Here is a 16,547-nt window from a genome sequence, read left to right as displayed (position 1 = left end):
ATAACCAGGGCCGGCTCACTCACTAGGCGAACTAGGCGATCGCCTAGAGCGGGCCAGCCCTTAGGGGCACCAAACTGCACCCGGTCCTGTACTCTGGGAGTTTCTTGATTATTTGTGTTTTTCATTCTTCCTAAAATGCATTTATTTTTGAAAATTGGTGGGCGCATGGGGGGGGGGGGCGGCAGAAAGGATCCTTGCCTAGCGTGCAAAATAAGCTCGAGCCGGCCCTGTCCACAACCCGCCCCCTGTTGGAATTAGATATATAGATAGGGCTGGATCCAGACTAGATATTTCCACATGTGCAAGCATTTTTGCTCAAGGAGCACAATTTTCTATCAGCAGCTAAAAATGGCCCTAGAAAGAGGGGATCTCCAGGAAAAAGATCTGGGGAGCCATTTCAGAATACTGTCTAAGGGAGAAGATGGGAAAGTCAGAGTCCCGAGTGGGAATCTAACAGAAACATTAGCCTGCATACAACCCAAAGTGCTTTCTAATCCTTTGTACTCCTCAGAAATGTCACACATGCAGTCCAGAAGGAATCAAATGTAAGGAGAAAAGACCTAGAACCACTTAAGCCAGTGGTTCCAGAAAGCTTTTGCTGGTAAGTCCTTAACATAGTAGCACTGTGTAGTATTTATTTTTCAGTGTTCTCTGTTACTTAACCTATTGAAGTGCACTTTTTAGCCCAATTAAAAAAGGGGGGGAAATAGGCAGTAGAAGAAAAAGAATTGGTTAACTAACAGAAAAATGGGGGGGGGGTTAAATAAGAGGAAACATTATGGTACATAAATATAAATATTGGGGGGAACTTTGGGTATGTTTTTGGCAAAAAAATTAAAATTTTAGACAAGCCTTTATAAAGAATATAATACATTGTCTTTTATTCATAATTGCAGTAATAAAATGAAAGAAAAAATAAGCGTTAAAAGGAAGCAATAAATTAAAATCATCTTCATTCTGTTTAAATTCAAGCCATTTTCTTAATTCTTTCAGTCCTCCAGGACCCTTCACTTTTACCAGGACCCAAAGTAAAAGTATTAACCCTTGGTAGAATACCTTCGATTTAAATGTTCATAACTCATGGATGCATTTTTTCCCTTCAGCAAAATGTTCACAACTGCATATTGAATCATAAAAGTTCCTCAAAGACAGTGTATTTGCAATTATAATATTTTCTTTACTATGTCATTACATGCTGTCACAACTGCAGTGAATAAAATTAAAGCTCATGCTCCCAATGATTGACTATGCTAGGAGCTCTGTAGATGAAGATTTTGAACGTTTGCTGCTTCAAACTGAAGTTCATTGGCTATCAAAAGACAACTGTGTAATGTGCTTTTACAACCTCTATGACACTGTTGTGGAGTTTTTTGAAGACACGAAAGCTTTGCTCAATGACAAACCCAAAGACATAAGGCATGACATTGCTTATTTATCAGATCTGTCTGCAAAGTTTTTCTTCAGTGGGGCAAAGTCATCCAAGCTGGTTAGCTCATGCCTCCACTTGCTCTGGTAGGGCTATGCACATTTTTGCAAGGACCCCTACTGGAGAGATTGTAGGCTGACCCTCGAGTTTTGGATAGCCCTACTGCTCTGGTAGGAGGCTTGAGCTCTTCTCCACATCAAATCTTTGGAAAACTTATTTTAAAAAATCTTAGAAAGGCTTCAAAACCAACCAATCAATGATATGGATACAGAGCAAGGGTCATCTGCAGGTCCTGTGGCTGCCAAGAAGTTGACCACCATAGCTAGTAGGAGAAAAAAGAAAGCCAGAGAGAGGCCCCCTCTGCTCAAAGCTTCAAGGGGAGGAGTTGGGGCTGTGGAAAACCTTCTAGAGGAGATGAGGCTAGTGATGCAGGAAAAGCAACCCGAGGTCTCAGGTTGTGACCTCTCTCCCGCGCGGAGCAAGCGCAGTCAGATGAGCAGTCCCAACTAGCCGAGCAGCCTCCAGCAGGTGTGGCAACACAGGGCAAGGGAGAGCCCCACGGGACACAACCAGTGCCTGCCAGTCCAGCAACCTCCAGCACTGGCACGGCATTGCAGGATAAAGGAGACCATCATGGAATGGACATCAGGCCAGAAGGCCCCCATGGAGATAGGAACTGGGGGGACCCAGCCAGACTAACACCGGATTTTCCTCCAGGACATGGGGCAGCAAAGGGACAAATCTCCCGTGGGACCCGGCATTGCCTCCCTTCCCCTAGATATGCAGCCATGCAGGTGGACCCAAACATGACGTCAGCCCTGAAGACAGACCCAAATATGGTGTCGTGGCCAGTTTTATACACGTTTTTTCCATCCGGTACAGAATGGATGATAAAGGCCCTCAGGGATATGTGACCTCTTCCACCTACTTGGGGAGCCCCGTATGGCAGCCAGGCCAGCACTGCCACACCAGGCTACCCATTCCCTTTCTGGCCACAGGTGGACACAAAGCAGCCATCAGGAACTAGAAGAGGCAGGCAATGCCCCTCCCTCTCTCCATCTCACCTGTGTCATCAGAGTCAAACCTCTCCCCACCAGCAGCAAAAAAGGTCAGGCTCCCAGCTGGGACCAAGCACATGGCCTCACATTCCTTGGAAGCCTCCAAGGATGAAATCCAGCCCTCCAGACCTCCTCATGCATCCAAGAGATCCAGAGCCCAGGAGCTGGCTCCCCAGACCACGTGGCCAATAAGGCACCCACCACCCCCAGAACTGGAATGTGGAGAATCCTCCTTGATTTTAGCCTCAGGAGAAGGCAACTCCCAAAAAGACAAGGGGGGAGTGGTTGGGAGAGGAGGAGGAGGAAGTACAAGAAATTCCTCTGGACTCTTCCAGGCAGAGCATTTTCAATGCCTACTAAACAAGGTGATTAGCCCCCATAACTACCAACTAGAGGTCCCAGAGAAGCCAAGATCATCAGTTTCAGCTAACTTAGATAGCAGGGGTTCAACAGACCCACCGAGGTGCAGACGTTCTTCCCTTTTCTAGACTTCTTTGAGGACATCATCAAGGCAGAGTGGGCCCTACCAGGCAGTGGCAATTCATTAACTTCAATAGCCAAGCAGTTCTATGCATTACCAGATGACACCATGGAGAACCTCAAGGTGCCTCTGGTGGACTCCGGTGGTTGCTCTCTGTTCCAGAGCCATACTACCAAACGACAGACAGGGAAAATGCTCTGAAGGATTCAGTGGACAGGAAGAACAGGACGGTGCTAAAGAAGTCGCACAAGGCATCGTCGTTGGCAATTAGAGCCTCTGTAGTACTTTCGAACTTCACCTGCACTATCATCATCTGGGCAGACAATCTGCTACAGAATCTGGACACAAACTCTCCAGATCTTAAGAGGTCCCTCTAAGGTGTGGCGTCTTGTGAGCAAAAATTCTACTTTGTGAGCTACTGGCATTAAAGTTGTGAGCGAGCGATTTGGCTACTGCATAAATTAGTTTGCTCAGGAGCCATCCTTCCTGAGCGAAGATAAAAATGTGTGAGCTGGAGGCTAAAAAAACTGAGCTAGCTCACACTAAATCAGCTTAGAGGGAACACCCTACTGAAGATGAAGAGGGTGGCAGAGTTTGCTTCCAATGCCTCCCAGGACACAATTCAGTTTCGGACCAGGGCACAAGGAGCGAACATAATCAGAAGAAACATCTGGTTAAAACACTGGAAAGTGGACCCTTTGGCTAAGAGCAATCTGTTGTTAGAGAGGTTCTCCGGTAGACTCCTCTTTGGGGAATCCAATTTAGATAAGGTCATAGTCGAAACAAAGAAAAAGAAGGCAATGCCCTCAACTTCGGCTAGCAGACATAAAAAGACAAAGTCCACATCTCAGCAGTCCTTTCATAGTTTCAGATCATCTGGGCAAGACTTGAGGGAGTTCAGAAGGTTCTAGTCAGGGTGGATAAAAATCAATGTGTTTTTTTTAAATTTTTTAAATTAAATTGGATTTTTAAAAATAAAATGCTTTTTGAGGAAAAATCTATCTAAAGATAGTTTTCTGTTTAAGATACATTATAGTCCAAAGGTTATTCATCATGAAATAAGGATTAGCTTTTAATTATGTAGCATGCAATGTTTAAATTTTTTGGTAAATGATTTCCATGAATCCATTCACAATGTCATGCTCTTCCAGAGGTTTCTGGAAGATTATTTGGAAATCCTTCTGTCTAGAAGATATTATCACATATCCTTGGTTTTACAGTTCTCAAAACTGTGAATTTGCATCTGCAGAGATCACATTTGTCTTCTTAACAACAAAAATGCTATAAAATATAGAGTTGAGAAAAAGACCTTAATCCCATTGTTCCTTTGCAAATCTATGTACACAGAATCAACCCCTTACCTCTTAAGTACTAAGTTTCAAAAAATTCAATGAATAAAAGATTGGAATAGATCTGCACAAGAAGCTAAGTGTGAGGAGGGAGGGGCAAGCGGTAAAAATGAAAGTGAAACCTTTTGCGCAGAATACTTCAGAAGTATTTGAATCTTTCTGTGTATAGTTTGAGGTTTATCATATTATTCTTTCTCTGGAGAAAAAAACCTATAATGGCAGCAGGCTGTAAAAGAGACCCAGTTTGGGAATATTTTAATGAAGTTTCTACCTATGGGTAAGGCAGGCATGCGTACAAAATGCAAACACTGCAATGCTGTGATGAAGATGACAAAAGGTACATAGTTGAACAGGCAGGATCTTCAGGTTGGTAAACGTTTTGATTTCATCATATTTCTTAAAGACTTGAGGAACTGTCATGTCTGAACACAATTATATTATTATTATCACTGTATGTTACACTGTATGTTATCACTGTATGTACACTGTTTGATACAGTTGTTACAAATAAAAAGTTGAAACAAGCAAATATTCCTTTTTTGGGCAGTACTGAATGGCAGTGAATACAATGAGTAATACTGAATAAGAAGAAATGGTATAAATAATAACAGCATTGACTTGTTTTGTTTAGGGGAATCCATCATTAACATAAGGGAATTTTGGAAACTATCCACTTTCAAGATCAACATACTCCTGTTCTACAGTTTCAGAGTTATATGTCCAGGATAGTGTTTCAGTCATATCAAATACACCACACATCCACAGTATATGACCTAAAAGAAAAAAGCCAACCATCCAGGAACCACCATAGACATTTGTGATAAAACTAGCAGATTAGAAAAAGAGTTATTAAGTGATGAAAAAAAAATGCCCAGTTTGTTTACGTGACACACTTCTTTTTGTCTGACTGAAAACCCACTCTTCATTAATATGGTTCAGTCACTGAGACCAGGATGCAGTCCACCTGGCAGAGCAGATGTTGCACAGCAACTGCTGGATAAAGTGTTATTTATTATGACAGAGAAATGGAGCAATGTGCAACAGCAATAGAGGGTTAAATTGTTAACCTAAGTCTCGATGGGTGGAGTAATTCCACAACGATCCTGTAGTGTGTGCTTGTATAACAACAGAAGAAGGGAATATCTTCCTTGCAGAAACAACTGATATGTCAGGAAATGCACACACAGCAAAATACTTACAAGATGTGGCAGCAAAAGCTATAACAATATGTGAACAAAAATTTAAATGTCTAGTATTCAGTTTAGTCACAGACAATGCTGCAAATGTATCCAAGATGAGCAGTTTAGATGAGCACGAAGGGAATACAAAGCTAATAACATATGGTTGCAGTGGTCATTTGCTGCACCTCCACGCCAAAGACTTCAGTGTTCCAGGAATAAAAACTAATGTCGTTGAAATTGCTAAATACTTCTGTAACTATCAGTTTGTAGCAGCAGCTCTGAAAAGAATGGGTGGAACCAAGCTAACGCTCCCACAAGATGTTAAATGGAACTCTGTAATGGACTGTTTTGAGCCTAGTCAAGAACTGGCCTAGTCTGATGACAGTTTGTGAACAAAATCTAGAGAAAATAGATCGCACTTTCATGGCCAAAATCCTCAACATCGGGCTTAAGAGAAATGTTGAATATATGCTGAGCATCCTGAAACCCATTTCTGAAGCTTTAAACAAAATGCAGAAAAATGGCTGTTTTATTACTGATACTGTTGAAATTTGGAGGAACTGAGTGAGCACTTAAAAACAGAACTACACACTGACAGAATTAAATTACAAGCATTAAATGAGACAAGCACTGTCTCCAGTTCATTTTCTCACAAATATTGTCAATATCCGGTACCAAGGTCAAACCTTAAGTGCTGAGGAAGAGGAGTTAGCTATGACATGGGTATCCAGCAATCATTCATCTGTAATGCCAACTAGAATAAACTTCAGAGCTAAGAGGGAACCATTCAAGAAATATATGTTTGCTGATGATGTTTTAAAGAAAGTCAGACCAGTGAACTGGTGGAAGTCACTTAAGCACTTGGATTTAGAGACTGTTGAAGTAACAATTTCACTTCTAACAGCAATAGTTTCTTCTTGCTGTCCTAGAAAGAATATTGTCTTCCTTTGGACACATTCATTCTAAACTGAGAAATCATTTGGGACCTGATAAAGCAAGAAAGCTCGTGTTTCTTTTCCAGATTATGAACAAACAAAAAGATGAAGATGCGTGAGCTACAGAAGACAGTATTTTAAATTCTTCATGTGTGGACCGGGCTGATATTCTAAGGTGGTTGTTTTTTAAGATAATTTGTTATTGTTATTATTAAAGTAATGATTATTTTTCTCCTTCCAATAAAGTACGGCAGAAAAGTTGTCCAACTATGAATGATTAACCTATTAAACTGGAGATAGTTCACGTTGCAATAATTTTGTAATTATCTATCTATGATGTGTTGTAGTGGATAACTCACTGAAAGTGTCGAGACAGTGTGTGACTGCAATAAAGAAGGCCAATGCTATGCTGGGGATTATTAGGAAGGGTATTGAAAACAGATCAGCCAATATAATAATGCCCCTATATAAATCAATGGTGAGACCTCATTTGGAATACTGTGTGCAGTTCTGGGCACCACACCTTAAAAAGGATATTATAGCTTTGGAAAAAGTGCAGAAAAGGGCAACTCGAATGATAAAAGGGTTGGAACACTTTCCGTATGAGGAAAGGTTAAAGTGCTTAGGGCTCTTTAGCTTGGAGAAAAGACGACTGAGGGGTGACATGATCGAGGTTTATAAGATTATGCATGGGAAAGAGCAGGTAAAGAAAGAGGTACTTTTCTCCCTTTCTCACAATACAAGAACTCGTGGGCACTCCATGAAACTGCAGAGCGGTCGGGTTAGAACGGATAAAAGGAAGTACTTCTTCACCCAAAGAGTGATTAACACATGGAATTCACTGCCACAGGAAGTGGTGGGTGCTACAAGCATGGACAGCTTCAAAAGGGAATTAGATAAGCATATGGAGCAGAGGTCCATCAGTGGCTATTAGCCACAAGGTATAGCTAGGGGCTCTGGGGCAAGTGATGCTCTGTCTTCTTGGTGCTTGGGGGGGGGGGTCAACAGTGGGAGGGCTTCTAATGTCCTGGCCCCACTGCTGGACCTCCTGATGGCACTGGTATTTCTGGCCACTGTGTGACACAGAGTGTTGGACTGGATGGGCCTTTGGCCTGATCCAACATTGGCGTCTCTTATGTTCTTATGTTCTTATGTGTTCTAAAAGTATACCCGAATCAGTAATTTTTTGATATAACTGCAAAATTAATCTGAAAAGTTATTATTCTAGAAAGCTTCATCTGGTTGTAAATATTAAGATTATGCCAGCAAGAATGAGTCTTTATGTGGAAAACCATGATTTAAATTTAGTCTTAATGACTAGTAATTCAAACTTAAATTGATTTAAATCAAATTTACCCTGGTTCTAGTCCTTCAGATATAGACATAGGAACCACCAGAGACCACCAACATCTTTCAGACAGGACAAAAATCTGTCCGCCAAAAAGCACTCAGCCTTACTGGGGGATAACTCCAGCTCTTCCTGGAGGCCTGGAAGCCCTCAACAACAGACAAATGGGTACCTTCAGTTATTATGGAAGGCTACAGGGTATTTTGTATCTACAGCCCCCTACAAGTTTACACCATCCGTGGTTCCGCGATCTCAAGACAGGTGCCATTTACTAAGCAAAGCAATTCAGCATTTGTCACAGACTGGCACAACAGAAGAAGTCCCCCACAACCAACACTTCCAAGGAGTTTACTTGGTGCTCTTTGTGGTCCCCAAGAGATCTGGGGACTGGATAGCAATTCTAAATCTGAAGGGGCTGAACAACTGGGTGAAGAAACGCAAATTCCAGATGGAATCATTGCATCACATCCTAGAAGTTCTACAGAAAAAAACGTCCTAACCTCCCTAGACGTTAGGGAGGCCTACCTGTATGTCCCTATGCACCCGGACTCCAGGCAATTCCTCCATTTTTATCATCACGAATGTCACTTCCAGTACAAGGCCTTGCCTTTTGGCCTTTCGTTTGCCAAATGTTTTTACCAAAGTCGTCGTAGTCTTGGTCGCCAAACTGTGACAGAGGGGTAATCCACACCTACCCCTTTCTAGACGACATACTCATCAGGCCAAGGACGACACATCACCTTCAAAGTTTACAAAAATGACAGTAAAAATTCTACAGGCGCAAAAAGAGTCAGATGCCTCCCACAAGGGATCTAATCCATTTGGGAGCCAAAATTCGTACCAATCTAGCCAAAGTTTTTCTCCTGGCAGGGAAGCAACAGAGAATCAGGGCTCTGGCCACAGAGATCCAGGGCAGCAACTACATAGACCTCATGCCGTTTTCAGTGGTGCAAGAGCCTTATGATCTCAACCACAGACTTGATTCCATGGGTGCCATTCCATTCCTGGAATGCCGTGGAGCCTCCTCCCTTTTTACAGGGATATAACAACATGCACACACAAGATCCACATATCAGAAAGCCTGAAGAAGGATCTGAAGTGGTGAACAGTCCACAAGAACTTGGCCAAGGGAGTCAACATAATTCACCCTACACCAAATCATCATAACCACAGATGCCAGCAAGAGAGGTTGGGGAGCTGAACTGAGAGGCGTTCCTCCAGATCACACACAGGTTTGAGAACCCAGTGATGAACATGTTAGCATCACCAAGCATGTTACGAGGTTTCTGTCAAGATTCCACAATCCTAGGTCAGAGGGCAAGGATACTCTGTCACACTCTTGGTCCAGGGGCCCACTGTAGGTCTCCTCCCCCCAATTCCCCACATCAGCAGAATGTACAACAGGATCAGGAGGGAGGAGGCAGAAGTTATATTTGTGGCACTCTTCTGGCCAAAACGCCTGTGGTTCTTGGACCTGGTACAAATGTCAGTCACACCACCCTGGAACCTGATGGTGAAAGCAGACCACTTACAGCTTGGGAAAAGATAACCAGCTTGGATGACTTCCCCCACTGAAGGAGAATGAAACATTGGAACCTACCTGAAGGTTTCTACTTCCCACCCACCCACCTCAAAAAGAGAAAGAAAAAAGGAGAGCAACAAAGAATATAATAGCAATTAAGGGAAAAGGAAAGGAAAATACCTATGAAGGTCATACAAAGCAGGGCTTGGACACAACTGGAGGGTCAGCCTATGATCTCTCCAATAGGGGACCTTACAAAAATTTGCATAGTCCTACCAGAGTGAGTGGAGGCATGACATTGCCGCACTGAAGAGAAGAAACCTTCAGGTAGATTCCAATGTTTCGTTCAATGAAATGAATTTGCAAGGAAATGAGGTTAACCTTATTAAAGCCAAATCTGTTGTCTCTATGTTTATTCAAATGCAATACAGACCATCATGAGCTATACCAATTCCGAGCTTGTCTGAGCTAGAAAAGAAAGGTAGGATACAAGCTGATGATCTGCAAATTTTTGTGACCTTTTAGATATGCTGCATGAAGATTTGTCTGAGCGATTTGAGGATCTTCTTTCAATGGAAATTCCAGATTGGCTGATAAATCCATTTTCAGATACTGAGGAAGTTGGGGTAGTGAAGGCAGAACTAACTGAGCCACAAAATGACATTGAGCTGAAGCCAAAGTTTAAGAAACCGTACTAAGGAGCTTTGGTTACAGAAGGAAATTTCCAATAGCTATCCTGTATTTCCAACACCATATTTGGTAGAACGTGGTTTTAGTGTGACCATCCAACTTCTCTCCAAGCAAAAAAATTGCCTCCAGGTTACTAAATGTGGTGATTTAAGACTCCTCCTAAGTGACTTTAAACCAGACATTGGGAAACTGGTATCACTTCATCAAGCACATTCATGGCATTAACAATTTACTGAACAGTGAAGCAGTTACTAAACGTGGTGTCTAAGATTCTTGCTAAATGACTACCAGAATTTGAAAAGCTGGTATCGTTGGATCAAGTTCATAAATTTTGTTGAATAAATTAAACTAAAAAGTTTTAATTGTATTTTGAATAAATGTGCAATTAATTGTTGCTGTTTTGAATTTTATTGTTATTATCTTCCTTAGTGGACCATGCAAACTGCTATTGTGAAAAATGCATTTTATAGGGTAGGATGGGGGCAATGGGGATGAGTTTATGGAACCAAGGGAGTGGTGGCCCAAAAAAGTTTGGGAACATCTGACTTGAGCAATAACATTCAGTTTCTATTTCTGCATATTTTCTATTCAGCACACTGAAGCAGCAAGCAAATTCCTCTGCAGGATCTAAATGTATTCTGATTGGCAAGTCACTATATTTCTCACTCTGAAACACTCATAAAGAACCGCCTGCCTCTTGCAGGGCAGGCAGACACTTTAACTGATTAAGTATAAAAGGACAGCTCACCTAACTTTACAGGAAAGCCTGGTGGAAGCTTCATCTGCACAAACTCCCGCAGTTTGTTAAAGTGCTTAAAAGGTGCAATTACCTCTAAAACATTCAATAACCTGAAAAAGAAACACATGTGACAATTTCTTTTTAGCAGCTTGAAAATTTACCCATGCCTGCCAGAATAGTGTTCTATTATAAGAGAGATGCTTGCAGAGCAGATAGCTGCCAAAAAAAATCAAGCCATGTTCATCAGGGTAACATACTACTATTGGCCACTGTTCATACAATCAGATGGAACCATATTTGCCAACGAATTAAACAAGATTGGTCCAATTACTCCAAAACTCATTTAATCCATTGAATTCCATGACATTGTATTGACAGCAGACAATGTTTAATTACTATTTTAGCTATCTCTTGTCCTTTATTTCTGAAAAAAACCTATGCAATAAATTCCTCAGTGTCCGCTGAAGATTTAACACTACAGAATTTAGCCTTAAGTAATGGGAAAGCTCAAGATGTGCTGGGTACCAAATATTAACATAACAATAAGATGATCTCCTATGGAAATGTTCCAAGAAAAAGAGGCAAAAAATTATCTTTCCATATTTAGAGATTAAGCATTTCTTGTAAGTATAAATAAAAGAAGGAAATACACTCAGAAGGCTGTCAAAGTTTGATGAACTGTCATTACAAAATTAAAAGCTAGTCTCAAGTGTGTGTGTGTGTGTGTGTGTGTGTTATTAATTAGCATACAACATAAAAAAGAAAAGAATTATACAAAAAAGTGGTAGATTTAGTCCATCAAGTGTGCAGATGTACATTTACAAAAGATTCAGCATTTAAAGTGAATCTATCATTGAAGGAAAATGTAATCAAGATGAGTATCAAAGAACACTAATATCAGATATTCCAGCAGATCAACACTGAAAAGGAAAACTGAAGACCAAATCTCAATTTTTGTGGTATTGTCAGTGGATAAATAAGTGATATATATATTACATAATGTTGTGATATGTTGTGTATTCTTTGTAATTTCTATTAAAATACAATTTTTTTAAAATAGAATTGAATATTTTCTTCTATGTGAACTATAAACACAATTATTTTACAGCTCAGATGATAGTTTTTAAGGGCCATTAAAATCCTTCTATACAACAAAAAAATCCAAGTTATAACGCTCCATACCTAAAAATCAACTCTCTCAAAGCTATTTTTTCCATATTGATAATCAGTTATGGAATTTTAGTAAACTCTGAGATCTATTAGGGGTGTGCACTGAGTATATACTAAGCCAAATAAATTCCTAAAAAGTACCTTATCAATATTTTTCGGGTATTTATTCAGCCAAATACAGATTGGAGAGTCTGATTCAGCTACTGAAATAGCTGTGCCCAAATAAAAGCTGATATTATTCAGCTTTTATTGGGGCATGGCTAGAAGGCATTTAAAGAAGTTTAAATCCCTTCTGAGTTCACTTGCTGAGTTGCGCTTCTGCATCAACATAAATCAGCAAGTAAACTCAGCAAGAATCTAAAGAGACCACTTTAGATGGCTATCTTGATTAGGTAAAGCATCATGTACAGTAAAACTATATATAAATGTAGGGGGAAAATGACTTTTTGCTTGACTTATGCCTTATATCACAAAAACAGTAGTATCAGTTATTTATAGGAGAATTTATTAGCTTTCCAACAATGGTTTAAAATTTTAAACTGGTCCCTTGGTTCACAAAATTATGCTAGGAAAAATCGGCTTTGGCCATTTCATGACACCGAAGAAAAAGAAACAAAATGATACAGGGGGAATGGAATATTTAATAGTACAGAGTGCAATTCATAGTAAGTTGTTGTTACTGAGAAAAACCAAAGCAACATTAACATATACTATATATATTACAATTTTATAAAGAATTCACGATAGCCTTCATAGCCTAGGGCCCACGTATCTGAAGGATCATCTCCTCCCGTACGTGCTTCTTCATCAACTGCTGGGTCAGGCTGCCACCTGCTGGCACTGATCAGAACCCAGATCTTTTCCATCATGGCTCCCACTCTGTGGAATGAACTCCTGGAGATCTTTAGAAGGCACTGCCAAACTTGGAGTCCTGTTTGTCTGCCAAGATTTTTGATGGAGTATGAACAGGCGGCATGTTTAGGGTGTGGTATTTGGAGTATTTATTCCATTTGGTTTAATTATTACCTTTATGCCATGTTGAGCCAAGAGGGAAGGTAGCATACACATATTTTTATAAATAAAGGGAAACTGTTTCTCACTTAAACATTAGAGAAGGCCTTCCTTAACTGATGTTTAAATCAGAAAAACTTGGTTTATTGTGGAAGTGAACACACTAACTTACAAAAGGATGTGGGACAGGTAACAACCCAAACTTGGCAGTGAGGGTGCCACAGATCCGAATGATTATATACTGGTACTAGATCAATCTTAAATCCTACTGTAGACCACATTTTTATATTCCATGAGAATATATTAAATTATAGTATCTCGAATTGACATATTTTCTATACATTAGTATGTTTCATGACATTCCCTTTCACAACCATGTTTAACAGACAAGTTTAGGACTTACGATTCAATTCCTAGAGGAAATTCTTGACTCATGGCTATTGTAGCTTTAAATGTTTTCTTGCTTTCTTTGCAAACCAGTTCCCGACCCAAATGAGGTGCTCTAATTAAAGAAAATAAAAATTAAAGTCTCCCTAAAGATAGAAGATGGAACATATTAATATTGGGTAGGGGAGCAAGAGGACAAGAGCTGTTTAACAAGAAATCTAAGAAGAATCCAGATACTAGTTATCAGAGGTGGTAAGCAACTAGCAGAGTAAAATAACTGAAAGGAAGGCATGAAGACACCTCCCATTAAGCCATAAAAGATTCCACACAGTACAAGTCAAATGTCAGGTTCTAAGGAGTTTCTTAGTCAACATCAAGAACTTATGTTTGCCTAGTGGGATTTCTCAATGTCCATATGGTTTCAAACACTGTTGTCACTGTGGCGCCAATTGCTATAGTATAAGAAACAGACATTTAAAGCCCTTCCAACAGGAAAAGCTCTTCCATAGGGATCTTAGATAATGAGCTTCAGGTACTCTACCTGGAATGGAAATAAGAAGATCATTTTTAAAGTTTAGATTTCTATGAATTCACTACTTGAAAATTTAAAGTAAATGAAGAATGTCTCATGCTAAAACATAACCTTTTCCTTGCATGTAATCCTGCTAATATGTTTACACCTACACTTATGGTGTCAGGGAGGACAACACACATCAAGACTGTTAGGAAAAACTTTGGAGGAATCCAAATATTCCTAAACAAGTCCACCACACGGACATTCAGAATTTACCCAAGCCAGTGTGATTGCTATCTGAATTGTAAGACTCATTCTGCATCTAAAATGAAGCAATTGCTTTAAATTGGGTTAACCATGTGAAAAATTCGTAACAGGGTACGCTTTATTTAAGGATGCCATTAGAACCCACCTATACAAATAAAGTATATGGTTGAAGGTTAGGAAACAAGTCTAAGATAAAACAAAGCAGGATTTTGGTTTGGTTTTATTGTTTATGTTGGCCAAATTCTAGAGAGCTGTTTCAGTTATGTTATGTTATAGTTATAGTGGTGGCGGCTACAAGCACGGACAGCTTCAAAAGGTAATTAGATAAGCATATGGAGCAGAGGTCCATCAGTGGCTGTTAGCCACAAGGTATAGATAGGCACTCTGGGGCAAGTGATGCTCTGTCTTCTTGGTGCTTGGGGGGGTCAATAGTGGGAGGGCTTCTAATGTCCTGGCCCCACTGGTGGACCTCCTGATGGCACCTGGTATTTTTGGCCACTGTGTGACAGAGTGTTGGACTGGATGGGCCTTTGGCCTGATCCAACATTGGCGTCTCTTATGTTCTTAGTGAGAACAGAACTTTCTTTAACCAGCACTTTCCCCCCTACTTTCCCAATCTAATAATGCAAAAGCTTTTTTGAAACTTTGTTTTTTCTTCTTTAAAAAAATACGTATGTTTCAAAAGCCATTTGCCATGTGAGGATGATGAATGCTATTTGAGAAATGCAATCACAAAACCATGGACAGAGAGCTCAGAAGTAGTAGTCTGGTTCTGAATTATAGCTCTTAGCCACAATTACAGTACCAGCAAGATCTGGGTTTGATTCCCCATTCAGGCATAAAACTCACTGTGCCAGTCACTCACTCTCAGCCTAACCTACTTCATAAGATTGTTGTGAGGATAAAAGTAGAGGGGGAGAGAAACAGCCCATGCCGCTCTGAGCTCCTTCAAGGAAGGGAGAAAATATAATGTGATAGATTCTACGTGTTCTCTAGAAAAAAGGAACAAAATACCTACAGGCACAATTCAACTGAAGTCAAGCTTTCAGATACCCTTAATTTCAGTGAGAATGTTATGCACAGGTTAATTTTCTCCAAGTAAAGCCAATGGAATCTAACATGGCTGGAGCCACTCAGATTCTAAAACCTGTTTTGATGTTTCAATAGATCAGGCTTCTCTTTACTGATACAGGAGGAATGATTTCACATGGCTACCTTTATCTTCATATACCTTAATTATTATTATGAGGTTAGCCAAAGACAGCAACTTGAATGAGAAATCTGACTATCATGGACAAAAGTAGTTCCATAAGTATATCTTTTTGATCACCAATAAGTGCTCATGGAAGAAACCATTTGGATTAACTGCTTGGTGAACTTCCATTCAACGCAGCAAATGCTTGGCTCTTTATCAGAACAGAATCCAATAGACTAATATGTAAAATCAAACCATGAAATGGAAAATGGAAAAAAGTGGTCAGATTTTTTTTAGCCAGTATTTCAAAACTTATGAACCCGTGTTGATTCAATGCCTATGTATCTTTTGACATAACGGACAGATCCACACCATCTCTGAGTAGGATCCAACGGCTTCTGTCCACAAGCAGAAGGTAAGTTATGCTCATGGAGAGGCGGTTTCACATCTTACACTGGAGTGTCAACATGAAACTAACCACTTTATCCACTTATGCAGTAAAACTGCTATTACAACACCCTGAACTCTTATGCATGCATTTGCAGAACTATTAACAACCATTTTTCTTACAGATGTTCAGCTCTAACTGCTATTCATGGCAAATAACCTTTATTTATTATTTAATTTATATCCAGGGCAGGCTCAGGGTGGCTTACACAAAGATAGTTAAGCAGATAAAACAGGAAATTGAATAAAATCACAGTAAATAAGAGATAAAAACATTACATAAAGTGCTAGTACAAATCATAAAGCGATGGCGGGCATTGGCAACATCCGACAAATCACACAGTCATCAAACATCATAGTTTGGGTCATACTGGCAGGTACAGGCTGTTAATGATGATGTTAATATTGGGGCCAGGGCCTCAGTTTATGGGGTGTGGCTCACTAGCCTCAGTTTATGGGGTGTGGCTCACTAATCAAAAGAAAGAAAGAAGCAGCCACTACCACAGATATAATTAATACTTACTTTCCATTTTCAGCAGATATGTATTCCTCCCATGTAATTGTGTTGGGTGGCGGCGGCGTGAGGGATTGCCTTCTGACAGGCTGCTAAAGAAAACATAATTATTTGTAAAATGCTACATGGTATCAAAGAACTACACTGCTTAGTAAATTCCCACAATTTACTTCATAGACCCATGTGTCATGTTTGAATGTTGCCCTTCGTTTCAGGTAGTCAAAGTGGCACATCTGCCAAACGGAACAAACTGGACCAATCCAAAATTAGAATACTGCCACACTCACCTGAACTTCTTGGTTTTATTTCAACA

At 40.1% G+C, this 16,547-nt stretch overlaps 1 protein-coding gene across 1 annotated transcript in view; it reads right to left on the bottom strand.

The window, feature by feature from the left end:
- ANKRD13C (ankyrin repeat domain 13C) overlaps positions 1–16,547 on the bottom strand; it is a 58,490-nt gene that overhangs the window by 3,881 nt on the left and 38,062 nt on the right. Inside the window, exons 7-9 of the mRNA XM_015415794.1 lie at positions 16,244–16,323; positions 13,314–13,412; positions 10,739–10,839 (exon numbers count right to left, since the gene is read on the bottom strand). Coding sequence (XP_015271280.1) covers positions 10,739–10,839; positions 13,314–13,412; positions 16,244–16,323 — 280 coding nt within the window. The remainder of the gene's footprint in view (positions 1–10,738; positions 10,840–13,313; positions 13,413–16,243; positions 16,324–16,547) is intronic.

This window comes from Gekko japonicus, unplaced genomic scaffold (genome assembly GCF_001447785.1).
Source record: "Gekko japonicus isolate JY-2015 unplaced genomic scaffold, Gekko_japonicus_V1.1 scaffold20, whole genome shotgun sequence".
Taxonomy (NCBI): Eukaryota; Metazoa; Chordata; class Lepidosauria; order Squamata; family Gekkonidae; genus Gekko; species Gekko japonicus.
The sequence above is the reverse complement of the archived record's forward strand: the minus strand, read 5'-3'. Positions and strand labels throughout refer to the sequence as shown.